At 46.4% G+C, this 27,052-nt stretch overlaps 2 protein-coding genes across 3 annotated transcripts in view; one reads left to right on the top strand and one right to left on the bottom strand.

The window, feature by feature from the left end:
• Positions 1 to 2: 2 nt before the first annotated feature.
• Positions 3 to 24,255, top strand: parp14rs3 (poly(ADP-ribose) polymerase family member 14-related sequence 3). Its single transcript, NM_001442809.1, is given in 26 exon segments — positions 3 to 233; positions 1,213 to 1,352; positions 2,687 to 2,729; positions 2,824 to 2,976; positions 5,476 to 5,712; positions 7,214 to 7,450; positions 7,844 to 9,864; positions 10,557 to 10,605; positions 10,706 to 10,810; positions 10,966 to 11,028; positions 11,208 to 11,384; positions 11,871 to 12,034; positions 12,112 to 12,142; positions 12,239 to 12,343; positions 12,429 to 12,491; positions 14,052 to 14,228; positions 16,731 to 16,903; positions 17,034 to 17,103; positions 17,205 to 17,321; positions 17,448 to 17,510; positions 17,598 to 17,777; positions 17,852 to 18,025; positions 19,011 to 19,619; positions 21,988 to 22,142; positions 23,080 to 23,254; positions 23,729 to 24,255. Coding segments are annotated over 26 exon segments (5,949 nt in total). The 5' UTR covers positions 3 to 61; the 3' UTR covers positions 24,025 to 24,255.
• Positions 24,256 to 24,620: 365 nt separating this feature from the next.
• The window catches only part of ubxn4 (UBX domain protein 4), an 11,199-nt gene continuing 8,767 nt past the window's right edge, over positions 24,621 to 27,052 (bottom strand). Inside the window, 1 exon segment of one of the 2 annotated variants that reach the window (NM_213041.3) lies at positions 24,621 to 25,516. In NM_213041.3, coding sequence (NP_998206.1) covers positions 25,378 to 25,516 — 139 coding nt within the window. In that variant the 3' untranslated portion in view covers positions 24,621 to 25,377. 2 annotated transcript variants of the gene reach the window in all.

Here is a 27,052-nt window from a genome sequence, read left to right as displayed (position 1 = left end):
GAGGCGGATCTTACGGGGGATTTGAGTCTTCATCGTCAGTGTGTAGAGGAGGGTGAGCAGGATGGAGGGCAGGAGTCTGCTTCTGGAGGGTCTGCCCGATGATTTCCACAAACTGAAGCCCAAACTAGAGCTTTACTTCAGAAACAAGCGCAGGTCAGGAGGAGAAATCCTGCATCTCCGAGAACATGAGGAGGACAGACGGAAAGCTCTGCTGGATTATTTACAAGAGGAGGGTGAGATATGACCACCACCACACACTGATACATCATACTGTTCAACCCAGCCGCTGGGTCAAATACTGACCATTTCACTGTGGGCATGTCACCGGTCCATGAACATTAATGTAGTTATTAAACTATTTCATAACTGTAGCAAGAGGCAAATCACTATGATGACAATGTTAAACAGCTCTTATAACGTTACTGATCAATATGTGGCTCATTCTGGTTTCTGTGAAGCTGTAGAAATTAAACATGTATGGAGTCTGGGACCATTGCTTGTGTTTACAATAGAGGTACAGTTGGTTTTATATTCACACATTCGTTCATTTAGCAGTCTCTATATTGTTTACCATGTTACTTTGAATATTCGAATGAAATTAGCATGCAAGTATGACTTCTAGACAACATTAACAGTATCTAATTCACTGTGAACATTGTTGCACTTAGATAGTCATTTGCTGCTAATATGAATTCCCTGTTTAGAATTATTAAACATTACTTTTCTGAAATTACTTTATTAAAGAGAAAGTCTGAATATTAGAATATAAAACCAACTTTACCTCTATGTGTTTACATCCCTCAAAATGGTGTATGGAGACAAAATCACAACATGTCATTACACTAAATGGGTAATTCCCCTAAAACTCTGAAGTCTATCATAATGTGCTCACCCTGTTTGACTTCTGCAGAACACAAAGCAGATATTTTAAAGAATGCTGAAACTGCTCACTGTTCGCTTCAGCGCTGTGTGTTTTCCCTATGGCAGTCAGCGGGTCCAGGTTTCTTCATTAGTGTTCTACAGACGACAGGAACTGAAAGGAGTAAACAGCGGGTCACTTTTCACTTTGGGCTGAACTGCCCATTTAAAAAATGAGCCCAGCATTGAGCCAAAGCTATCTCTGTAGATGAACCTCACATTACAGCGTATACATGAATATAACGCAGCTGTTTAAGCAATATCCAGTGTGACAGACTCACTCCTGTGCTGCAGATCTGCAGAAGGTGCTGGACACCAGAGTCCATACGGTGACTTTAAAAGGTTACGGAAAGGTGGAGCTGACGGTGAAGCTTCCAGAGCAGAAGAACAGACCAGCAGAGCTGAAGACACCGGAGGACAGCCTTCAGCACAAGGTCACTCACACCACCTCTCACCACTCACGAGCTGCTCATCAGTATCATTATTCAGGGTTCAACTCGTCTCATCTGTGTCTGATCAAACAACAGAAGCAGATGTGTAAATCACACCACACCGGCTCACTGAACAGGCCAAATCTGATATCATCTGGACTTTGCTACAACTATATTAAGCTGCTTAGACTAGGCATGGGCCGGTATAAGATGCTGACGGCATGATAACCTTGGATGAAAGATCACGGTATCACAGTATTGTGATTACTGCTTCAAAATTAAATGATAAATCAAATAATAATAATAATAAATTAAATAATTTATGATGATGAGCAATAAGACAATATAAACGAAGAGCTGCACTTTCATTTTGAATAATGACACTCTCAGACATCATCGGCAGATATAAATCAGAGGCAGGACTCTCTCATACAGAGCAGCTGGCTTCTGCATTACAGGCTTTACATTATAGAGAGAGATAACAACAGATAAACCAAGACTGCTGTTCCCTCAATGATCCTGACTCTCAGTAATAGTTCAGCATGCTTTCACTTTCACATTTCACATGAGATGCACATTTACTGGTAGGAATGACACCCTGCCCTGCTCGTAATTCTCGCTTAATATAGCCAGATATGCCTATTACGCATGTTTAATACAATGTGATATAGCCTGGTTCTTTAGTTCATTGGATCGTATCGCTTTCACACTATAATCGCAGTAGCAGTAGCTTTTGCAGTAGCTTTTGAGGAGCAGGTTCCTCTTCTGCTGGATGTACTGTTGCCCTTAAAGCAAAATTAAATAGTTGTGAAAAGACAGACAATATAACAGAAAACCTTGGAGGTTTTAAAACCTTGACTTTTCCAAACCGCAGTATATCTTGAAACCGGTTATCTTCCCATGCCTAGCTCTGACACTATCTACATTGTGAAAAGTGCTATATAAATACACAGGGATTGAATTAAATGAAACATTAGTCAAAGGAAAAAGAAGTTCATTACAAGAAGACAGCGACAGCAGCAGTCTAATAAAGATATGGAGCATCACACCGACATGTGATCTAGAGTTTCTGTTGACCAGAGAATCCTCTACAGATGAGGTGAGGGGAAAACCCAAACACACTGCAACGTCTCTATTTTCAGAGAACATTAGCAGATGAGCAGCTCCAGAATAAAGAGCTCCGTCCTCTGGAAACTAGATGCTCTGGTGATTTAGCATCTCGATTTAAGTGTTTAGATGGAGAAACTGAGGATCCTCGTGTGTTTGTAACTCAGTAAATGTGATTATAATGTGGTCAGTGTTCATTTACTCACACACTGTCCTGTAACTGCACAAAGGTCTCTGCGCTACAGGAGGAAACAGCAGTCAGGCATCATACAGGTCAGGCCGAGCGGCTTTTACTCTTAAACACAAATCAGAGTTCAGAACCTTCCCCATCACATGTTGGTCACGTGTGCATTTGTCCACAATGCAGACAGGGACTGTGAGACTCCTGATGTGCTGATCTCCAGCTCTCGCTCGCTCAATAAGGAAACTCTGCAGATGTATATTGAGCAGTTTACAGAACACTTCGAGCTCGCCAGACACGGAAACAACAGCTGGATCCTCAAGCTCTACAGTCAGTCAGGTATGATTTAAGACCACAGCCGCTCTGGAGGCCAAACACACTGCTTCTGCAAGCCCACATGAAGACATACAATAGAGTAATACTGTAGTGTTTCTGAACCATGCTAGAGTACAGTGCTGGAGTTGATCTGCTGCCGTGATTCTACAGTCGCTATGGTAACATGACAGCTATAGTAATTGATCTGTTGCGGTGATTCTGCAGTCGCTATGGTAACATGACAGCTATAGTAATTGATCTGTTGCGGTGATTCTGCAGTCGCTATGGTAACATGACAACTATAGTAATTGATCTATTGCAGTGATTCTACAATCGCTACGGTAACATGACAACTATAGTAATTGATCTATTGCAGTGATTCTACAATCGCTACGGTAACATGACAACTATAGTTATTGATCTGTTGCGGTGATTCTACAGTCGCTATGGTAACATGACAACTATAGTTATTGATCTGTTGCGGTGATTCTACAGTCGCTATGGTAACATGACAACTATAGTAATTGATCTATTGCAGTGATTCTACAATCGCTACGGTAACATGACAACTATAGTTATTGATCTGTTGCGGTGATTCTGCAGTCGCTATGGTAACATGACAACTATAGTTATTGATCTGTTGCGGTGATTCTACAGTCGCTATGGTAACATGACAACTATAGTAATTGATCTATTGCAGTGATTCTACAATCGCTACGGTAACATGACAACTATAGTTATTGATCTGTTGCGGTGATTCTGCAGTCGCTATGGTAACATGACAACTATAGTAATTGATCTGTTGCGGTGATTCTACAGTCGCTATGGTAACATGACAACTATAGTAATTGATCTATTGCAGTGATTCTACAATCGCTACGGTAACATGACAACTATAGTAATTGATCTATTGCAGTGATTCTACAATCGCTACGGTAACATGACAACTATAGTTATTGATCTGTTGCGGTGATTCTGCAGTCGCTATGGTAACATGACAACTATAGTAATTGATCTGTTGCGGTGATTCTACAGTCGCTATGGTAACATGACAACTATAGTAATTGATCTATTGCAGTGATTCTACAATCGCTACGGTAACATGACAACTATAGTTATTGATCTGTTGCAGTGATTCTACAGTCGCTATGGTAACATGACAACTATAGTAATTGATCTGTTGCGGTGATTCTACAGTCGCTACGGTAACATGACAACTATAGTAATTGATCAGTTGCGGTGATTCTACAGTCGCTATGGTAACATGACAACTATAGTAATTGATCTGTTGCGGTGATTCTACAGTCGCTATGGTAACATGACAACTATAGTAATTGATCTGTTGCGGTGATTCTACAGTCGCTATGGTAACATGACAACTATAGTAATTGATCTGTTGCGGTGATTCTACAGTCGCTATGGTAACATGACAACTATAGTAATTGATCTGTTGCGGTGATTCTACAGTCGCTAGGGTAACATGACAACTATAGTAATTGATCTGTTGCAGTGATTCTACAGTCGCTATGGTAACATGACAACTATAGTAATTGATCTGTTGCAGTGATTCTACAGTCACTATGGTAACATGACAACTATAGTAATTGATCTGTTGCAGTGATTCTACAGTCACTATGGTAACATGACAACTATAGTAATTCATCTGTTGCGGTGATTCTACAGTCGCTATGGTAACATGACAACTATAGTAATTGATCTGTTGCAGTGATTCTACAGTCACTATGGTAACATGACAACTATAGTAATTGATCTGTTGCGGTGATTCTGCAGTCGCTATGGTAACATGACAACTATAGTAATATAAACAGATGACCCTATACAGAGTATATTATACTACAATATTATACAGCTGACTGGAATACTGGATTCTGATTGGTTACTTACTATAATTCAAGATAATTTGCTCTGAAATTCAGGTAATTCTAATCATCAGTGAGTACACCTATATTTATAAGCTCATCCGTCACACTGCTGTTTTTGACTGTTTGGTGCCATCTAGTGTGTGAATTATGCTCAGGTTAGTGTATACTCCATCAGCTGTGTTAGTTTCTGTCAGCGTTGTGTTTTACTAAAGAAATAATGAACTATTAGAGCTCAGATCAGTGTTCAGTGTCTAGTGTCTCTGTGTTGTGGCCAGTATATGTGTAATAATCAGGATAAGGTATATAGAGGATGGTTGTTCTCTCAGAATAAACTCTTCAGTCTCCTACAGCAGTGCTGCGCTTTACATCTGCTGCTGATGAACCCGTCAGCCTTTACTCAGAGAACACCCTGCTGGATCTGCTTTATCCCAAGTAATGTAGTATGTATCACAGATAATCAGTTGTCTCTAGGTAATGATGCAGTATGCTGGAGCATTCATTAACAAAATGTAGTGTATACAGTATTATAGCATGGTTCAGGAAACTGTCGTATCTCCTATAAATTCAGCTTCTAAGAATCATTAGAGTCAACAGAGAAAATCAATGATCCAGCTTCATCAGAACATTAACCTGTTGTCAGATCTGGAGGAGATTGTGTCCCGGGATGAGCACCAGTTTGGTCTATCTGTAGCCGTGCACAGCGTATCTGAACGAGCCGAGGCCTGGGACCCGCACCGCTTCATCCTGAGCGGGTTTGACGGCACCACCGAATGTGACCTGATCTCAGTGTTCATCGGCAGCTGCAGCAGAACCACCACACACTGCTGGGAGCCGCTGGATGAGGGCCGGGTCGTGGTCAGCTTCAGGCAGGACATTGGTGGGTTCCAGAGAGAGAGAGAGAGCTCCCCCTGCTGGCCGGCCGCCGTTTCTGCAGCTCTGGGGTTTGGCTTAGCTTCCGGTTCTGGGACGCTGCTTTTCTTGCTACTCGCTATCTGTCCTTGTCTTCCATGTCTATAAACTTAATCATTTTGTTTTCTGAATCTGCCAACACACTAACCAAACCTGAAATATCTGCAAAACATTACTGAAATGCTTGCTTTAAAGGTGCAGTGTGTCAGTTTGATGACCAGTGGTTGAACTAGGTAATGCACTCCTGGTTCAAAACAGATGCAAGAGCAGGTTGCCAGATTGACAACACCAACAGCAGTGTGCTTAACTATCGAGCCTTAAGGCTGATTTAAACCGTGTTATAACTAAAAGCAACGACACGTGATAGAGGGAATATTCCCATATTAACGGGAGTTTTTGTCCTAGCCAACACCTCGAATTTAGAAACGGCTTCTATTACTCACAGATGATCAACAGAACACTGACACTGATCAGCTCAGCTACAGCTCATGTGCTTTATTCAGTGTTATAATGCGAGTCTGAATGCCATTTAACATGATATTAATTTCCACAGTACTGACAGCAGCAGCAGAGAGTTCAGCTCAGATCTGCAGAATACAATAAAGCGTCTGAAACTGAACTTCAGAGCTGAAACTCAGAGCAAACCAACACATATCAGTGATTCAGCATCTACATTTACTCATGTTCAAGAGCTGTAATGTGTGTTCATTAGATGATAAAGCTCAGCGTGTGCTGGAGTGCAGTGAGTGCTCTGTTCTGTGCTGCTGAATGTCTGTGTTTACATTTCTGCAAACAGTCAAACTGCTCATCACTGCGCATCTCATCATGTAGTGTGCTGTCAGGACACGGGGTTACAGTGTGACCTGCTCAGCTAATGTTCACACTCCTAATGTTTATATTATTTGCTCATTAATAACCTCATGTGGAACTCTGAATCTGCGGCTCATTTCAGAGTCTGCTGCTGTCCACCAGAGGGCGCATTTCAGTCACAGACGCACACTGTGAGAGTCTTCCTGACTGAATGAATGAAATACGCTGTTTTCCACCATCTGGCAACCCGGTGCTGGAATATAATTGGCTAAACTGGCATTGGGCGGGTTAAAGAGAGCAAAACAAAGACAGCTGCTCCGGCACATAACACACATGTTGACAGCAGAATATCTGAGAGTCCAACACTGACATACAGCAGCTTTAAAAGTCTGATCAGCTGGGGACATTAAAGGCACAGTTCCTCAAAAGATGCTGATTTCCTAATTTACTCACACTCAAATGATTCTAACCTGATTTTCTCGTTTCTGTTGAACACAGAAGAAGATGGATGCTGGAGAAAAGACGTAACTGATCTCAGAATATCTCCCTTTGTGTTCAACAGAGGAAAGAAACTCACACAGGTTTGGGACCTGTGAGTAAATGCTGAGAGTTGATGATTGTGGATAATGAACACATGAATCTCTCTGTTTTATGGACAGATGTGAACTCATTCATGAAGAAATGCACATCGAAGCAGCTCCAAGGGCGAGACATCGGGGTGACGCGGATGGAGCGGACTGATTCGGTCCTGCTTCGTGGAGATCTGGAGCCGCTCAGCGAAGACATTCTCACACTTTACTTTAACAACAAGAAGAGGAGCGGCGGAGGAGAAACGCAAGCCTTCATCTGGATCAACAGGAGGAACAGCGCCGTCCTCACCTTCACTAACGCTGACGGTAGGCAGTCCGGTGTTGATTCAGTTCAGCTCAATACCTCAGTCGAGCTCATCAGTGATGAAAGCGATTACATGTAGCTGCAGCTGTCCATGAGTGTCTTCAGGGTTCAGCTGTGGTCAGTCCAAGCTCTAACAACACTTTACTTGGGTGCATATAGATTTTAGTAAACACACCTGATGTTAAAGACGTGGCACAAAAACGCCAGTTTACATTTCTTCTGGCGCACAAAAGTGTTGTTGGAGCTGGGTGATGGAGAGGAACTAATGACAGAATTTCATTTTTGGTGGAAGTAAACCTTTAATGCATCCCTCTGCTATCACTGTAGATGAAGCTCTGCATATGAATGTACATGTCTGCATCACTGACTCAACACAACTGATCATGTTTTATCAGATGCGTATGCAGTGGTGGAACAAAAGCACAGTGTTAGCGGCACAGATGTTCAGGCTTACCTGTTCTACTCGAGTCTGCAAAAGGCTTTAACTGGAGAAAAACCGAATCTGACGGAGATCAGCACGAAGCTGAAGATTCCTGTCGGCGAAGACCTGCTGCGCTTCTGGGAGAGTGACGAGCACAATCGCAAACAGCTGGAGAGCGAAGCGTAGCGGCTGCAGGCTAAAGTGCTGATGGACAGCAGAGCGGCGGCCGGAGAGATAACTCTGGAGATGAACATTAGTGTAAACACACTGGCGGCTCTGCACATCGCCCCCTACTGGAAGACCCGCACCTCCAGGGGAATAGAAGCCATCCTGAGTCGATTTGACACCACGGAGCTGAGCGTGGAGATGGAGGTCTGGAGGAGAGCAGAGGATGCCTGCCGCCGCTGCAAGACAGCCGATATGGCACTCTCATACAGTGAAAACCGGTCTGCAGTCACCATCGCTGGAGAAAAAGACCAGGTCAGGATCCTCTCAGAGCAGATCCGGCTGCTGGTGGAGAACGCAGCCGCAGAGCTGGAGCAGGAGAGTAACACGGTGCAGATCCGGCTGGACAACAGAGAGACGTTTGAGCTCATCTGCGAGCACCTGCTGGGGGATCTGCCACAGGTGGATCTGTCCTATGATGAGGAGCAGCAGACGGTTTCCCTCCGAGGACTGAAGGAGAGCGTGGATTCAGCACAGACGCTCATCAGACAGGCTCAGCAGAGCTTCATCACGCACCGGATCATGCTTTCTGCTGCTCTCCAACACTTCACACAATCGGTGGAGCTCCGACAGCTGGAGGGAGAACTCCTGCCCGAACACACCCCGGCCCGACTGCTGGACTGCAAGGACGGTCTGGGGCTCGTGCTGGAGAAGAAACACCTGCAGGCCACCGAGGACAGAATCAGGCAGATTCTGGAGGAGCAGGTTATCCAGCTGTCCTCAGGTCAGTGTGATGAGAAATGGACACGCTTCCTCGGGAGTCTACAGAAGCAGAGCTCTCCCGGCGTCAGCATCACGACCGCAGACACACAGATCACCATCTGCGGATTCTCCAATGCCGTCGCTGAGGCTGCAGGAAAGGTGAAGCGTTACCTGGAGCAGCGGGAGCCCATAACCGAGAGCGTCCTGCTGAGGTCTGAGCGAGAGGCTGAGTTTGTGGAGGCCTGTCTGCGTCTGTCTGAACTCCCAGAGCTCCAGAGCCTCAGCGCCACAGTCCTCGTCCACAGAACAGCAGACGGTCCTCGCCTTAAGGTGACGGCGGACAAACAGCACATCCAGGAGGCTGTCGAAGTCGTGCAGAAGCAGCTGGCGGCTATTATTGTAGAGAAACACGAGTATGGCAGAGCAGGAGAAGCAAAGATTCTGGAAAAACACCGGGGCGCTGTGAGGACGAAGGCACAGGAAAGACACTGTGGATTGTTCTTATCACAGAAACCCCCAGCGGCCTCGGCACCGCCACTGAGCTTCACACACAGAATAGGCAAACGCATGAGTCTGAGCATCACTGAAGGAGCCCTGCAGCACCTCGCGGCCGACGCCTTACTCTGCCCGCTGGACAGCAAGCTGGGCTTCAGTGACCCCGTCGCTCAGGCTGTTCTCCACTTCAGGGGCGAATCCATCGCAGACACGTGTGGAACTCAGAAAAGTCCTCAGCCTGGAGACGTGCTGCTCGGCTCCGCAGGGAGACTCGGTGTCGGGATGCTGCTGTTGGCTGTGCTGCCGCAGAAGGGTCAGCCTCAGGACTCTCAGCGGCTTCAGTCCGCCGTCTGCAACAGTCTGCGGAAAGCAGAGGAACACTCCTGCTCCTCCATCGCCCTTCCGCCAGTCGGCTGTGGAACCTTTGGGTTTTCTGTCACAGAAAGCTGCATGGCGATCCGAGCCGCGGTTCTGCAGATCTCTCAGAGTCCCCTGAAAAACCTTAGAAACGTCACTATAGTGGCTCCAGACCAGAGGATGGTGGAGGAGTTCAACACACGGATCCAGGAGCTGGTATGAATTCTGTTTTACACTGCTTTATTTCTCTGATGGCTTCATTTCCACCGTTTGGGTTCAGTTCAGTTCAGTTTGGTTTGATACGGGTCACGTTGTTCAGGCTTGTGTTTACACTGCCAACAGTACAGTCAGAGTCAGGGAAGTCGATCCTGCATGAAGATTACCGTGTGGGCTGTTCATATATCACACACACTAGCTCAGTATTCCGTTATATCACTGTTATACCATTATCAACGAGACTAGTAAACCGAGTAAACCCTGGCAGAAACACAGCAGATCCAGCTCTTCTCTGCTTGTGTCTGTCAGAAGACAACACGGTTTAGGTGGACCGTGATGTATTACTGCATGTCGTCACTGTCTCGCTTCGCCCTTTAGTGCTGTACTGTGAAGTTCTGCTAGAGAGCTTTACACAGGGCTCCCAGAAAGGGGTACAGTACAATTGTGGAACCATTCAAACATCGTACAGTGAAACTGAAATAATTGTGCATCATACTGAACTGAACTGAGTCTCAGCATGCGGTGGAAACAAACCATTATCTCTATCCAACACAGAATCACAGCGTCTGCGAAGTAATGAACAGGAGCAATATCAGTGATTCAGTGAAATACGAGACTAAATCCGCTCTACAAACACACTAATGAGTCTTTAATCAGATGCTCTCAGTCCTCATTGCTGATGTGTGTTTCAGGGATTTCCTCTACAGCCTGTGAAGCGTAGACGCGGATCAGACAGGAGAGGTACTGCATGCGTCAGTGTCACTCTATCGTGAGTTCTGAAGGGGAAGGGGTCAATAATCAGTGTGTACTTGTGTGTTGGCATGATTGGGAACATCTTCAGTGCTGATCAATGGTGTGCCGATACTCCTCAAGAAGGGCGACATCACCAAAGAGGCGGCGGATGTTATAGTGAACTCGACCAACAAGACTCTAGATCTGAACACAGGTGAGTGTTTCTGCACTGATGATCAGCAGAGCCACGTCTTCACAATACTGTACATGCAGAAGAACAGCAGTACACTTACAGCGATGCTCACACCACACCAGAGTATCAGAGTGTGCTCAGTCTTATTTCCACACTGACTCTCCTCTCCCTTACAGGTGTTTCTGGAGCCATCCTCAAAGCTGCTGGGAGATCAGTTGTTGACGAGTGTAAAAAGCGAGGTATCTCTGACTGGGGTCATGATCTGACTCAGATACTTGTGCTCTGACATCCTGATTTTACTCCTTTGCATATGTGTGTGTGTGTGTGTGTGTGTGTGTGTGTGTGTGTGTGTGTGTGTGTGTGTGTGTGTGTGTGTGTGTGTGTGTGTGTGTGTGTGTGTGTGTGTGTGTGTGTGCAGCTCCTCTACCGGCAGGTGGTGTGCTCCTGACCTCTGCTGGAGATCTTCAGTGCCGCAGCATTGCTCAGATGGTTGGACCGGAGAACATCACAGACATCACACACTCTCTGGGGAAAATCCTGAACCTCTGTGAGGAAAAACAGGCCACGAGTCTCGCTATTCCTGCTATCGGAACAGGCACGACATTAACACACTGACACTCACACTCACACACTAGTGTTGTCCAAAGTATCGGTTTGATCATTGTTGAGCGCATTCTTATAGGCCGTTGACTGGCCGTTGTGTTCACATGCTCAACAGCAGTGATTGATTGGCCGTAAAGGTCATCAGTTCACCGCTCTTCAGCAAGTGCAGACTCAGACACAGCGGCACTGGAGCGTTATTAAGCTATGAAGATCAGCTGCTCTGTTTATGAGCTGACATACAAGCGATCCGCTGATGAATCCACTAATCTTCATGGCTTTAAAATGTTCCAGTGTGTGTGTGTGTGTGTGTGTGTGTGTGTGTCTATCTGCGTTAGCACTCTGTGAAGTGCGGTGAACTGATGACCCTCATGGCCAATCACAGTCATCTCTGTTGAAATGGGAATGGATGTTTTGGACATGTCAGTACTGATTGGTAACTCGATAGTTTTGACAGAGTCAGTAATGTGGTGTTCTGCAGGGCGCGGAGGCTTCAGCCCCAGAGACTCGATGCGGGCGATGCTGACGGCGCTGCAGACACACCTGACGGAGCCCAACTCCTCCACCCTCAGCAGAATCACTGTGCTGGCCCTGCAGCAGGACACCTTCCAGGCCTTTCGCCACTGCTTTAAAGAGTGGAACCAGGTTAATAGTGACCCGACCACAACCTCTCTAATGGCCTTTTTACTGTTCTAAAATGAAATGCACTTGTTTATTTGCAGCCCACACACGGCAAGATGCCCGAGAATCAAGGTCTGGACATTTTCATGCTTATTCATCACTAACAGCCCTCTGCTGTTCAAAATAAGCCATCAATATTCACGTACTACATGCTCTGTTTCTGTCTAGTCAAAATCAGAAATACCACAATCGAGGTGAGGAAGGGCAGCATCACGACTGAAAGCGTGCGAGGAATCGTCAACACCACCAACAGAGACATGAGTCGGAGAGGAGGTCCACAATTCACCCACATTTACTCTAAAATAAGCCATATATTACAGCAAACACACGGCGGGACTCACCTGGAGATCTGTTTCAGGTGTTTCAGGTGCCATATTTAAAGCAGCGGGAGCGTCTGTGGAGCAGGAGTGTCGAAAACACGGTAAACAATAATAAACTACATTAATAACCAGAGAGCGACCGTCCACCCGCCAGCTTTATTTACTCTAACAGTAGTGAACAGGACAACAAGACAGTTCATGTAAGGGTGGCGGACAGATACACAACAAACACTTTTAATGATATTTAATTTCCATTTTCAAAGATTATGTTTTATATTTGTATACAAATGGTCATATACTGATGAAGGAGGAAATAGCGGGGCTCAGTAACTTTATTTGAAATGTTTAGATTTTACTGAACTATACCTTAGAAACAGCCTATGGTGTGACAGCAGAAATGAAGAAAAACAACTCTTAATTATATGCAAATATTTACTATATAATATATATATTATAAATATAATCATATACAGAGATCAGTGTATGGAGATGGCCACACTGTGAGCCTCATACACCATGGTTTCCCTGTTCTCATGTAAATTAGTTACAACACAACAGGCCAATCAGAACGCACAGCAGACTGTTGCATGACTCACAGGCCACGCCCTCATCATTTGCATCAAGTACTTTAGGTTGTTCATCCAGACGAGATGACCATCCACATTATCAGGAGAACACAGACTGATAGGCAGCTCTGGGATTCACAGCTCAGGCGGTGTTTAATAAACCACAACATTTCCCAGTGAGACAACAGTGATCCTATACTCATAAGAGCTAAATTTAATAAGCTTATATTTAACTTACCATGCATGCGGGGCTTTTATTTTGAAAATACAAGGCTCAGAGTGTTTACTATGTGTTACTCTGCAAAAACTGCAGACTTGTTCAGACTCACGTTGTACAGACAGGCGTTTGAGACACAAAATGCAGGATATACGGATTCTACATTCATTCAGCTCCACCCTGAAGAGGTGAACAGTGTGTTTAACGGTGTCTTTTGCTAATATATATCATGTTTATAGTGAAATTGATGTGCATGTTTTACATGTAGATGCTGAATCATGTCACTCAGCTCAGCTGTCATCTGTTCATGCACAGGCTGATATTACTGACTGTGTTTTCGCTGATATCACAGCTTAAAAGCACAACACAAAGCATCTCTATCAGTCTCTTTTGTCAAGTTCAATTATGATTTAGACTAATTATAACAAGTCTCATGAGACAAAGAAGTTAGCGTTACTCTGATCGACTTTTATTAGAGAGCTGGCTTACTTCATGTAGGTTAAATAAACCTTCACCTAATAGATTAAGGAGATTTAACTCGGCTTCTATTCCCTTTGCTTGTTCAGCATACATCATGCTGTGGGTTTTTAGCCTACTGAAGCCATGTACCTGCTATGTAGACATCAGAACATTTTACCTTATTGAGCTAATGCAGTACATGGCATCTTTAAAGAGCTTTAATATGTATGCAGTAGAGTAAAAGCCTTTACCTTTTGGTTGACAGTGCAGCGGCTGGTGTTTAAATGTTTCTAAATGTGTCTTGTTGTGTTGTGTGTTGTTAGGACAGGATGTTACAGTGCAGCACTGTATAAATGCATTCATTCATTCAGTATTTATGAATAGATGATGTGTGTGTGTGTGTGTGTGTGTGTGTCCAGGCCCTCTGCAGGGTGATGACGCCGCAGTGACTGCCGCTGGACTCCTGCACTGTGACCTGATCCTCCACATGCTTGGCCCACACTCTGCCGCAGAGAGCCGGACACGCGTGAGGAAGGTTCTGGAGCGCTGCGAGGAGAAGCAGATCACCACCGTCTCCTTCCCGGCCATTGGCACTGGTACACAGCACATCTGTGTGTGTGTGTGTGTGTGTGTGTGTGTGTGTGTGTGTGTGTGTGATGACAGAAATGATGTCATGGGCAGGATTCTGCTATTACTACATTCAGGTAGTTTATGAGGACGTGTCTTGTGTCTTTGTAATTCATTCATTCATTTTCTTCTGCTTATCTGGGGATGGGTTGCGGGGGCAGCAGTCTCATCAGAGCAGAGCTCAGCAGACTTCCCTCTCCTAGACACGTTCTCCAGGGGGATCCAGATGCTTTCCCAGCAAGCTGAGAGACATAGTCCCTCCAGCGTGTCCTGGATCTCCCCGAGGCCTCCTCCCAGTTGGACAAGCCTGGAACATCTCCCTAGGTAGGCGTCCAGGAGGTGTCTGAATCAGATGGCCGAGCCCCTCAGCTGCTGCTCGGGATGTGGGGAAGCAGCAGCTCTACTCTGAGCTCCTCCTGGGTTACAGAGCTCTTCACCCTATCTATAAGGGTGTGCCCTGCCATTTCAGCTGCTTGTATCTGAGATCTTTCGTTTCTTTTCGAGTCCTTTCCCAAAGGTGAGAGTAGGAATGAAGACGGACCGGTACATCGACTGTATTACTCCTGCAGCAATCTGCCTGTCAGTGTCACATTCCATTCTTCCTTCACTCATGAATAAAACCCTCAATATACTTCAACTCCTCCACCTGAGTTAAGGACTCTCCTCCAACCTGAAAGACACCTTTCTCTGGTGGAGCACCTTGGCCCCGGACTGGAAGGTGCTGATCTTCATCCCAGCCACATCACACTCAGCAGCAAACCATTCCATCATGTTTAAGGTTCAGGTCTGACATTGCAGCAATGCAAACCAAAACAGACAGCCCTTAACAGAATGACTCTGACCCCATACCAGAGCACTCCTCACAGAATGCCACTAGGGACACGTTCGAGTGCCTTCTTTTAGTCCACGAAACACTGGTGGACTGATTTAACATACTCCCATGAACCCTCAAGCACCCTGGTGAGGGCTTAGAGCTGGTCCAGTGTTCCACAGGCTGGATTAAATCTGCATTGTTCCTCCTGTATTGTTTGACCGGATCCTCCCCAGTACCCTGGCATAGACTCTTCCAGCGAGGCTGAGGAGTGTGATCCCCCATAGTCAGGGCCGGAGCAAGCTGAACTGCCGCTCTAGGCAAAGGATGGTTATGCCGCCCTCAACCCTAAAGTGAAAGCGAGGGGGGGTGTCGAGGGAGCTTTCACGGACGCCGCCGCCCTCTCTATTTTGCCGCCCTAGACGCGGATTTAACTGAGGGCGCGGGTCGTGAGGGTAGTGTCTCGGACGCCGCCCTAGATGCGGATATAACTGAGGGGCGGAGAGGTGAGGGTTGTGTTGGGGACGCCGCCCTCTGTATTCTGCCGCCCTAGGTGGCCGCCTAGGTCGCCTCTATGGACGCGCCCGCCCTGCCCATAGTTAGAAACACAGCCTCCATTCCCTCTTCTTAAAAAAGAGAACCATCACCCTAGTTGCCCAGTACAGAGGTACTATCCATGATCTCCATGCGATATTGTAGAGACATGTCAGCCAAGACAGCCCCAAAACATCCCAAGACCTGAGGAACACAGTGTGTATCTCCTGCACCCACCGCAGCTCTGCCACTGTGGAGCTTACAAACCTGTCTTATTTTTACATCAGGGAATTCAGCCTGGGTGACGGGTGAATCCACCCCTGCATCACCTATCTCTGTTTCCTCAATGGAAGGTATATTAGTGGTATTAAGGAGATGGTCAAAGTATTTCTTCCACTGTCTGAAAATATCCCCCATCCAGGTCAGCAGCTCCCCAATTCTACTGTAAACAGTGCTGGTGTGGAACTGCTTTCCCCTCCTGGGGCCCCAGAATCTCTTTGAGGCCGATCCCTCCGACATCTGGTTCAGCCATATGTTCCCAGAGGACCCTCACAATATGTTTGGGCCTGCCAGGTCTGTCTGGCTTCCTCCCCTGCCAGTGGATCCAACTCACCACCAGGTGGGGATCACCTGAAAGCTCTGGCCCTCTACTTACTCGAGTGTCCAAGACATATGGTTGGAGATCAGATGACATGACCACAAAGTCGCCATGAGGTGTCCTGGTGCCATGTGCACCCTTATGCTCGGACATGGTGTTTGTTTATGGACAAACTGTGATAAGCACATCATAGCACTCATAAGGGGTATTTTAACCACAATTAGTCTGACCTGTCATGTAAGACCTTTTTGCCTTGGGAGACCCTACCAGCGGCATTAGGCCCTGACAACATAGCTCTTACCATCTCTCAGGGACTCAAACTCCTACACCAGCCTCGTAATTCAAAACACTTAAAAATCATCCTTAATCAGGCCTTTCAGATTCAGTATTAGGTGTGCTGTGAGGGTTGGTTCAGGAGAGGGCCGTATAATCAGTGTTTTTACTGTTTAAAGTACATTACACTGATGGAGAGTCCTCATAAACCACAAACACCAATGTGTGTGTGTGTGCGTGTGTGTGTTTCTCCAGGAGGTGGAGGTGTTCAAGCTGTAGATGCGGCCACTGCGATGCTGCAGGGCTTTGCGGATCACCTGACTAAAAGCACCTCATCGGTGGTCAAGCTCATCTACATCGTGATCGACCGCGACAACATCTTGCAGGAGTTCCTGAATGGCCTCAAAACCTGGAGAGCAAACGCAGAGGTAGAGGACACACACACTTAACATTAACCACTTCTGAACCTCTTAAACATCCAGCAACTCACAGTGTTGATTTCTTTGCACACTGACATCCACAACACACACACACACACACACACACACACACAACTAGACCAGCAGAGCTGAAGAAGACAATGAAGATGAAGAGGACTGCAGCTCCTCATCTGATCCAGAAGCTGACGGTAATGCAGTGTTATACTACACACACGTCTGTCCAAACTGCTTCCAAAATATCAACATATTGATGACAGATGCCCTTTAAGTGTTGGCGTTTGATCAGCAGAGGCAGTGGAGGTGTTTCTGGGCCCGCTGACCATCAGGGTGTCCTCTGGAGACATCACCAAGGTGAAGGTGGAGGCCGTGGTCAACAGCACCAACACAAGCCTCAACCTCAGCTCAGGTCATTCATGTGTTGTAGACTCTGTTCATTACACCACTGCAGACTCTGCTCAGCACAACTGAGCTTCTGTTTATCCATGATGAATGTTCTGCTCCTGCTGAAGTGAGTGTGTGTCCTCCTGCACAGGTGTCTCAGGTGCGATTCTCAAAGCATCTGGACCAACAGTGGTCAAGGAGTGTAAAGCCAAAGGTAAACCGTCAGTCTGCAGTCATCAGTGTGTGTGTTCATGTGGAAGCTCACTCTGAATTATTCCTGCATGTCCGTGTGAATGTGCAGCGCCTCAGCCTGAGGACGGTGTGGTCCTGACCAGAGCTGGAAACCTGACCAACTGCACACACATCGTCCACATGGTTGGACAGACCAGCAGGACGGGCATCCGCAGCTCCATGGCTAAAGTGCTGAAGACCTGTGAGGAGAACCACATCCGGTCGGTCTCGTTCCCGGCTCTGGGAACAGGTGAGTTCATCTGTGCAGAAACACACATCAGTGTCCCAGATGAAGACGGTGCTGACCCACTGACTGTCCCTCAGGAGCTGGACATCTGCCCGCAGCCGCAGTCGCTGACGCAATGACCACAGCTCTGGCTGACTTCGTGAAGGACTCGCCCAAACATCTGAAGCGTGTCCACATCGTGATCTTCCAGCCGAAACTGCTGCCCGACTTCCAGAAGGCCGTGAGGAGCTGCAGGAGGATGATGGTGTCAGGTGCGTTTCACTGCAGGAACAGAGTTTCTCAATCCCGGCCCTCGAGCCGCCGTACACTAACTACCTCACACGTCTCGCTAATTAAACACACCTGATCCAGACAAATGAAGGTGATCGACTGTGGAGGCACCTCAGCCAACTGATGAGTGATCTCCGGAATTACCATGTAAAGTCAACGAATCTTACAATTATAGACGTTTGAATTCTTGCGGTCCATGTCAGGTCCAACTCAAGTAGAGTCTTTATTTGAACATTCGTCAAGCGAGTCTCAAGTCAAAATTTTGCTTATGTCTGACTCGAAACACCTCCAACATAGGCTCATTCTGAAAGCGTTGTCCCGGGGACATTTCTGGAGACCGCGAATTGTGTAGCCGGAGGTGTGTATGGCTGCATTTCATTTGTAAGCGGACGATACGGGGTGGTATGACGTCGTTCCTTTTCGCGATTAACGGCTGACCACTTACCTCCATGTGGAGGGCTTTCCCGCCGCACCCACTCTGTCCAGTTAGCTCGTTGTGGTACGTCGGCGGACTTGAGACGCAGAGAGAAGCTGACCACAACAACGACCACAATCCTGGTTCCAGTCTGGGAAGAGCGGTTCCAGAAATTAGGTAAGACAACAGGGTGAGAATGTGGTGAAACTCGAAAACTTGGCAAAAATCAGACGGCCTCTCACGGATATGCGAAAACAAAACTGCCAAAATACAAACCTCCCGCGACATATTTCGCAGTTTCCAGAAACGTCCACGGGGCGACACTTTCAGAATGAGCCTGGCTTGAACAAGTCATGTCAAGACTTTACTAGACAATAATGGCCTAACCTGGAAATAATAATGATGATGGTGTAATCTGAGAAGAGAAGCATGACCGTGCAGAGCAGTGGAGTGAGGCACTGAACCGACCCGGGATTGAGAAACGCTGATGTAGCTCTGTATCGGAGTGTGTCCGCATGATGAGTGCTAATGAACCTGTATACTGTGAGCAGCAGGTCAGGTCAAGGTCAAACCGCTGCCGGCTCTGTGTCTAGCGAGGGAATCGGCTGCGGTGTCGTTCCCTGTGATGGAGATGGAGGTGTACGGGACGTCCGGAACACAGCTGGCGGAGGTGAAGAGTCTGCTGGATGACCTGCTGTCGGAGGAGAGCGAGAGCAAAGATCTTCAGTCCAGACACATCGCAGACCTGACGGAGAGTGACGCCGAGGCCGTGGTGAAGCTGAGCCGGGCCGGGCAGGTCAGAGTGCAGATGGAGAGTCTGGAGCAGCTGACGGTGTCGGGCAGGAGGGAGGAGGTGCTGGAGGCCGCGCTGAAGATCAGCCTGCTGCTGCAGGAGGCGCAGGAGCGGGCGGCGCGCGGGGCGGCGGTGCAGCGGCTGCGGGACACTCTGAGCTGGGAGAAGCTCACAGGAGAACGCTGGACGCCGCTGGATCCCTCCGTCAGCTACGACATGGAGCTGGCCTTCCACCGCCAGCAGAAGAGCTTCCAGTTCCAGCAGGACGGAGAGATGTTCACGGTGGACTTCAGCCGCATGGAGCTCTGCAGCAGCGCACAGGAGACCACCAGGGTCAAGAGGAGTCTGCGGGGGGACTCGGACACGGGTATGAGAAACATCAGGGCAGAGGTGGAGCTCACGGCACACACACACACACACAGACACAAACACACAAACACACACACACAAACACACATACACACAAAGACAGACAAACACACGGACAGACAAACACACACACACACACACAGACAGACAAACACACACACACACAAACACACACACACATACACACACACACACACAGACACACACACACACAGACACAAACACACACACACAAACACACATACACACAAAGACAGACAAACACACGGACAGACAAACACACACACACACACACACACACACAGACAGACAAACACACACACACACACACACACAGACAGACAAACACACACACACATACACACACACACACACACACACAGACACAAACACACACACACAAACACACATACACACAAAGACAGACAAACACACGGACAGACAAACACACACACACAGACAGACACACAGACAAACACACACACACAGACAGACAAACACACACACACACACACACACACACAGACAGACACAGACATACACACAGACACACACTCACAAAAGCACTTGCGAGTACACACACACACATTAACACACATGCACATACACACACATTTACGCACACTCTCACACTTCAACACACTTGCGCGCACACAAACACTCAGCATCCAGCGTGTAAACTCAGAGGTGTGTGTGTGAATGCTCATCATCCTCATCCCAGCGCTTGTGTGTTGCTGCTGCACACATGATCAGGCAGATGATCAGTAAACACAGGCTGCAGACGGGAGATTCACCACTAGAGGGCGAACAATCACAAACAGCGGCGTCACCTCAGAGCAGACGTGGACAGCAGCGCTATACGCTTATTTCACGCTGCCGCCATTTTAAAGAACCAAAGCGAGGCTGCGGTGGGAAGAAACCCGGGAGTATAGGACCAGCACTGTAAACATTGCAGTAACATGCCGTGTACTATAAACCTCCAGCTGTTGCTGAGATTTCAAAATGCAGAAATGGTGTAACCATCACTTTAATATTATTCAGTAAGTTTATTTCAAACATTTAAAAGCAATTTAGCATCAAACATCACAATCTCAGTGATGCGCTCAAGTGTCCTCCTGGGCTTCAGCTCATGGCACTTGTTAAACGCCGTGAGGAGCTTTCCTGCTTCAGCCTGTGTAACCCGGTGAGTGATAATCACTGCAGTCCTCTGCAGCTCACCCTCGTGTTGTCTGTAATAGTGTTGTCCCGGTACTGAAGTTTTAAACCCGGTTGTTTCCCGCTAACATGGAAGCGCCGCTGAGCGCGGATGACTCGACTGATCTTCACGGCTGCTGAGCGTTTCAGTATCCGTGTCTCTGTGTTTGGTTTGCTCTCAGCTTACTGCTCTTCACCCAGTGCAAACACAGATACACGGAGACTGGAGCGCGAAGCAGCCTTGCCTTAAAGTTTTGTCGAATCAACAAGCAGATCGCTCCTCTGTCTGTGTTGTGTATGTGCTCGGTAAACAGTGGTGAACTGATGACCTTCTCGGCCAATCACAATCATTTCTGTTGAACACGTGACCACAATAGCAAATCAGAGCTGTTTTAAGAAAGCCATCAACAGTGCCTTAATGTTCGCGGGAAATCGCTGTTTTTTCTTTTAATTCAGTATCGTGACAGTCTCATATAGTGAAAGAATCAGTTTATTAACTCGAGTTTGATGAATAGCATCTAAAATGTGTGTTTAGGAAAGAAAACGTTAGCTAACTAGTGCCATTTCCCTTAACTTAGCTGAAAATGAGCTCTGACATCCCTTATTATATTCACCATTCATTCAGAACAGACCTACGGGTCACCCGGAAGGCGGAGAAATGATAAATTTGTGTCACTTTCTCTTCGCTGATAAGATATACAGCCAGCTACACAACATTCCTATGCAACTCCCAATGATATCTCCGGGTTTCTTCCCACCACAGCCTCGATTTCACTTTTGAAAATGGCGGCCGCGTCAAATCAGTCTATAGACACTCGCTATAGATGATGTGCAGACTCACAGATCTCCAGACGGGGCAGTTCAGCCTACAGTAAACGCTCTGGCATTCAGGCAGACGCTCCTGATTCTGCTGAACACAACAGAAGAGATGCTGAGGAGTGCTGGAAACCTGGAACCATCCACCTCTCATGTTGGTGTTTCCCACTGTACTGTCAGTGCTCACCGGTCTCCAGCATAATCATGTGTGTTTAGCAGCGCTGTGTGTGTGTGTGTGTGTGTGTGTGTGTGTGTGTGTGTGTGTGTGTGTGTGTGTGTGTGTGTGTGTGTGTGTGTGTGTGTGTGTGCTTCACCTCGCTGCAGTTGATCAGTATCTCTGCTCGTCTGTTCCTCAGCCATCATTCATCCTCCTCCAACATGGAGCAAAATGGACGGGCGTGATTGGGCAGTGGTCACCCTGCAGAGCCATTCAGAGGAATATCAGAGGATAGAGGCAGAGTTCGTGCGGTCCAGCAAGCACCCCGGCGTGCGTCCTGTACAGGTGCAGCAGGTAAACCGCTCCAGACTGACAGATCTGATCCCCTGATGCAGAGTTCAGCTGTGCTGGGATCAGTGCAGGAGCGGTCAGGTTCCTCTACTGGGATTGACGCTCTGTCCATGGGTTTGATATGGATGATGGGCTGTTGACGTGTAATTATGTGTGTATTGGGTTCGGGTCAGGTGTCTGAGTAACACTGTTGAGAACCGGCTGCTGTGTACTGGGTTGTTAGTTACTGCCATGAAGCATGTTCGGGCAGCTGCTGTGATCCTATACCAATGTTGGCAACCCGGGGGGTTCACAGACTGTACCAAAATGCTGAGTATTGGGGGTGGTTAAAATTAAGGGAGTTTTCTGGGATAAGTAACAATATGGGAGGGTGGCGGATGGGTCTGAAATACGGGAGACTCCCGTGATAAGCCCTGCTGGGCATTTCACTCTGTCTCGAATCGCAACAGATTGGGTTTTCGGTTCAATCACCGCTAGATTAGCTTCGCGCTGAGGAGGGGTTTGGGAAAATAAATCACTGAATGAATCATATGGGAGTCGCTGGGATAATGAGGAGAAAGTAAATGCAGATTATAAGACCATGACAGAGTTTTTTCATGACTGTTGCTGGAGACCCCCAAACCCAAAGATGACGCTTTATAATGCAGAATAGCGGCTCTTTAACTGAACAACAGGTCAGATTCCCTGATTTCAGTGTCTGGAATAGAGCTTGTGAAACACACATCCCCTTATGTGCAGTGTGCAGGTCTCTGGGTTCTGTAGATACGGCACAGAGCAGTACAGCTTCACTGATCATGAACCGACATGTTCTGAATACGAGCAGTCCTGATGAAGAGCCCCGCTGCTGTGATGGCGGACCGCTGTATTGATGATCTGTGTGTGTGTGTGTGTGTGTGTGTGTGTGTGTGTGTGTGTGTGTGTGTGTGTGTGTGTGTGTCAGATTGACAGGGTTCAGAGTCAGTCTCAGTGGCAGAGATACAGCGTGCTGAAGCAGGCCGTGGATAAGAAATACCCCACCCAGAGCAACGAGCGTCTGCTTTACCACGGCACCACCAGAGAGATCAGCCACAAGATCAACAAGAACGGCTTCAACCGCAGCTTCTGCGGGAGGAACGGTGCGTTACACTTCTGATGTGTGTGTTCACGTCTGCTCCACTCCTGCAGCAGGAGTCAGAACTATTCACACTCCTGTCAATTCTGCTTTCCAGTGTTTCCCAGATGATGAGCAGATTCAGCAGTTGTTCTCAGTGTTTCCTCTAATATCTGTTCTTCTGGAGAAAGTCTGATGTGTTTTATTTGGGCTAGAATATAGAATAAAAGCAGTTTTTAATAGTGTTAAAGTCATGTTAAGCTCAATATTATTCACCCCTTCAGCAATATTAGTGTTGGATTGTCTCCAGAACAAACCACTGTTATACAATGACTTGCCTAATTACCCTAACTTTACCCTAATTACCCTAGTGAAGCCTTTACATGTCACTGTAAGCTGAACACTAGTGTCTTGAAGAACATCTAGTCTAATATTATGTGCTGTTGAGTTTGTTTCTATTGGCTGACAGGTGTGTGTGTGTGTGTGTGTGTGTTGGCAGCTGTGGCTCACGGGGACGGCACATACTTCGCCCGGGACGCCTGGTACTCATGTCAGGACCAGTACTCGAGTGTGGACGGGTCGGGGCTGCGGTGTGTGTATCGGGCACGGGTGGTGACGGGTGCGATGTGTAAGAGCCGCGCGGGCATGAAGGAGCCAGAGCCGCTGGACGCCACAGACCCGCAGGCCGGACTCCACGACTGCGCCGTCGACAGCCTGCAGAAACCCTTCATATTCGTGGTGTTCTGCGATGCCGGAGCCTATCCTGAATACCTCATCACATTCAAGTCCATATAGACAAAGTTGAGAGTAAATGTTGATTTTCTGGGTGAACTGACCCTTTAATTAAAGATATACATGTATAATAATGTGTGAACTGAGCAGTGCCTTTACAGTGGGTGGATATTGATCCCGTCCGCTGATGTGACTCAGATGCTGCTGTGTTTAGATAACGTTTGATAAACCGACTCATTAAAACTGATTATTATTGTCATCTCAGGTCTGTTAAATAAAGATTCATAAACTCTTCAGGTGTTGTTCTGGATTATTGATCATCACTGTAGTGTTGAGGTGTGGATATATTGATCTGCTGATATCTGCAGATGCTGCAGGCTCTGACGCTTCATGATGCTCATTTACTGATGATGATTATGATGTGATTATATCAGCTCGCAGACGACTCACTCGACTGATTCACTAAGAAGATTCAGTTAAATGATTTGTTCGTCATGTGGACTCTTCAAAACCATTTAATGGCACACAGATTGTAAACCCTAATGAAGTGTGTGTGAATGCACTGAACACATTTCACATGACGCTTTTGCTTTAGCGCTGGCTCAGATTACATTACTGTACAGATGAACACGCTCTGATGAATAAACAACATTTAAATGATCATTTCTGCCAGCACTGCTGCGGGAGCGCTCAGTTTAATCTCAATATGACATTCATAATCAGTGGAACAACTTAAATCTGTAATGCACATCTGCCAACTGTAGGAAACCGTCAGATACAGGAGAGAGTTTTCACTTTACACGACAACACACAAAGTTAAATGCAGAAATACAGCGCTCAGACGCACACACACACACACACACACACACACACACACTGCTGATGTGTGCATTACATGTCAAAATCTAGTTTCCTACTGATGTATGTATGTGAAGTCTGATCTGTGGTGCTGAGTCTCGTGTTGATTCTGCTGTTGAATCATTTCTCACACTAAGCTGATATGTGATGCATAATTTAAAAACACACACTCACACACACACGCACACACACAAACACTCTCTAGGAGTCAATAATGCAGTACAGAAGTGAAAGGAACCCAAAATATTTTAATAGGAGTTAGAAAACAGGACCTGATGAGCAGAACAGGAAGCCGAGCGCGCAGATGAGCAGTTTCCTATCAGAGAATCAGGCTCTGGTGGAGCAGGTCAGACGGCGGCGACGCTGGACTCATCATCTGCTGGGATTCTACAGTTAAAGATGCGTCTGCGCTCCGCTGACACACACACACACACACACACACACACACACACTCTGCAGTCCGCCAAGCCATGCTCACACCCTGTTTATATTAGAGCGACGCATGCAGAAGGGGGACGGAGAACACACACACGCACACACACACACACACACACTGCTCTACATCTGCTGTGTGGAGTTCCCGTTCCACGTGTTGTTGTCGTCCTCGCTGTCTTCTGGCGTGCGCAGGCGGTAGATCTTACCATCTTTCTTGAAGTCCTCGGGTCTCTTCTCCAGCACACGCTTGCGGACCGCATCCCTGCAGCAGAACAAGAGGACAATCAGGACAATATCAGGAGGAAATCAAGAGAAAAATCTGGAGAAATCAGCAGAATAATCAGGTGAAATCAGGAGAATAATCAGGTGAAATCTGGAGAATAATCAGCTGAAATCAGGAGATTAATCAGGTGAAATCAGGAAAATAATCAGGTGAAATCAGAATAATCAGCTGAAATCAGGAGAACAATCAGCTGAAATCAGGGGAATAATCAGGTGAAATCAGGAGAATAATCAGGTGAAATAAGAAGAAAAAAATCAGGAGAATAATCAGGTGAAATCAGGAGAAAAATCAGCTGAAATCAGGAGAATAATCAGCTGAAATCAGGAGAATAATCAGCTGAAATCAGGAGAATAATCAGGTGAAATCAGGAGAATAATCAGCTGAAATCAGGAGAATAATCAGGTGAAATCAGAAGAATAATCAGCTGAAATCAGGAGAACAATCAGCTGAAATCAGGGGAATAATCAGGTGAAATCAGGAGAATAATCAGGTGAAATCAGGAGAATAATCAGGTGAAATAAGAAGAAAAAAATCAGGAGAATAATCAGGTGAAATCAGGAGAAAATCAGGTGAAATCTGGAGAATAATCAGCTGAAATCAGGAGAATAATCAGCTGAAATCAGGAGAATAATCTGATGAAATCAGGAGAATAATCAGGTGAAATAAGGATTAAAAAAATCAGGAGAATATAAGGTGAAATCAGGAGAAATCAAGAGAATAATCAGGTGAAATCAGGGAAAAAATCAGGAGAATATTCAGGTGAAATCAGGAGAACAATCAGGTGAAATCATGATAAAAATCAGGTGAAATCAGGGGGGGAAATCAGGAGAATATTCAGGTGAAATCAGGAAAACAATCAGGTGAAATCATGATAAAAATCAGGTGAAATCAGGGGGGGAAATCAGGAGAATAATCAGGTGAAATCAGGATAAAAATCAGGTGAAATCAGGAAAAAATCAGGAGAATAATCAGGTTAAATCTGGAGAAATCAGGAGAATAATCAGGTGAAATCTGGAGAAATCAGGAGAATAATCAGGTGAAATCATGATAAAAAATCAGGTGAAATCAGGAAAAAAAATCAGGAGAATATACAGGTGAAATCAGGAGAACAATCAGGTGAAATCATGATAAAAATCAGGTGAAATCAGGGGGAAAAAATCAGGAGAATATTCAGGTGAAATCAGGAGAACAATCAGGTGAAATCATGATAAAAATCAGGTGAAATCAGGGGGGGGAAATCAGGAGAATATTCAGGTGAAATCAGGAAAACAATCAGGTGAAATCATGATAAAAATCAGGTGAAATCAGGGGGGGAAATCAGGAGAATAATCAGGTGAAATCAGGATAAAAATCAGGTGAAATCAGGAAAAAATCAGGAGAATAATCAGGTTAAATCTGGAGAAATCAGGAGAATAATCAGGTGAAATCATGAGGAAATTAGGAAAATATCAAGACAAAGATTAATCAGGAGTGAAATGTGAACAGCCAAAGTGTTACAGTTGGAGTGTGTGTGTG

The sequence above is a fragment of the Danio rerio genome, chromosome 9 (genome assembly GCF_052040795.2).
Source record: "Danio rerio strain M-AB ecotype USA chromosome 9, GRCz13ab, whole genome shotgun sequence".
NCBI classification, from domain to species: domain Eukaryota; kingdom Metazoa; phylum Chordata; class Actinopteri; order Cypriniformes; family Danionidae; genus Danio; species Danio rerio.
This window is presented reverse-complemented; position numbering and strand designations above follow the sequence as displayed.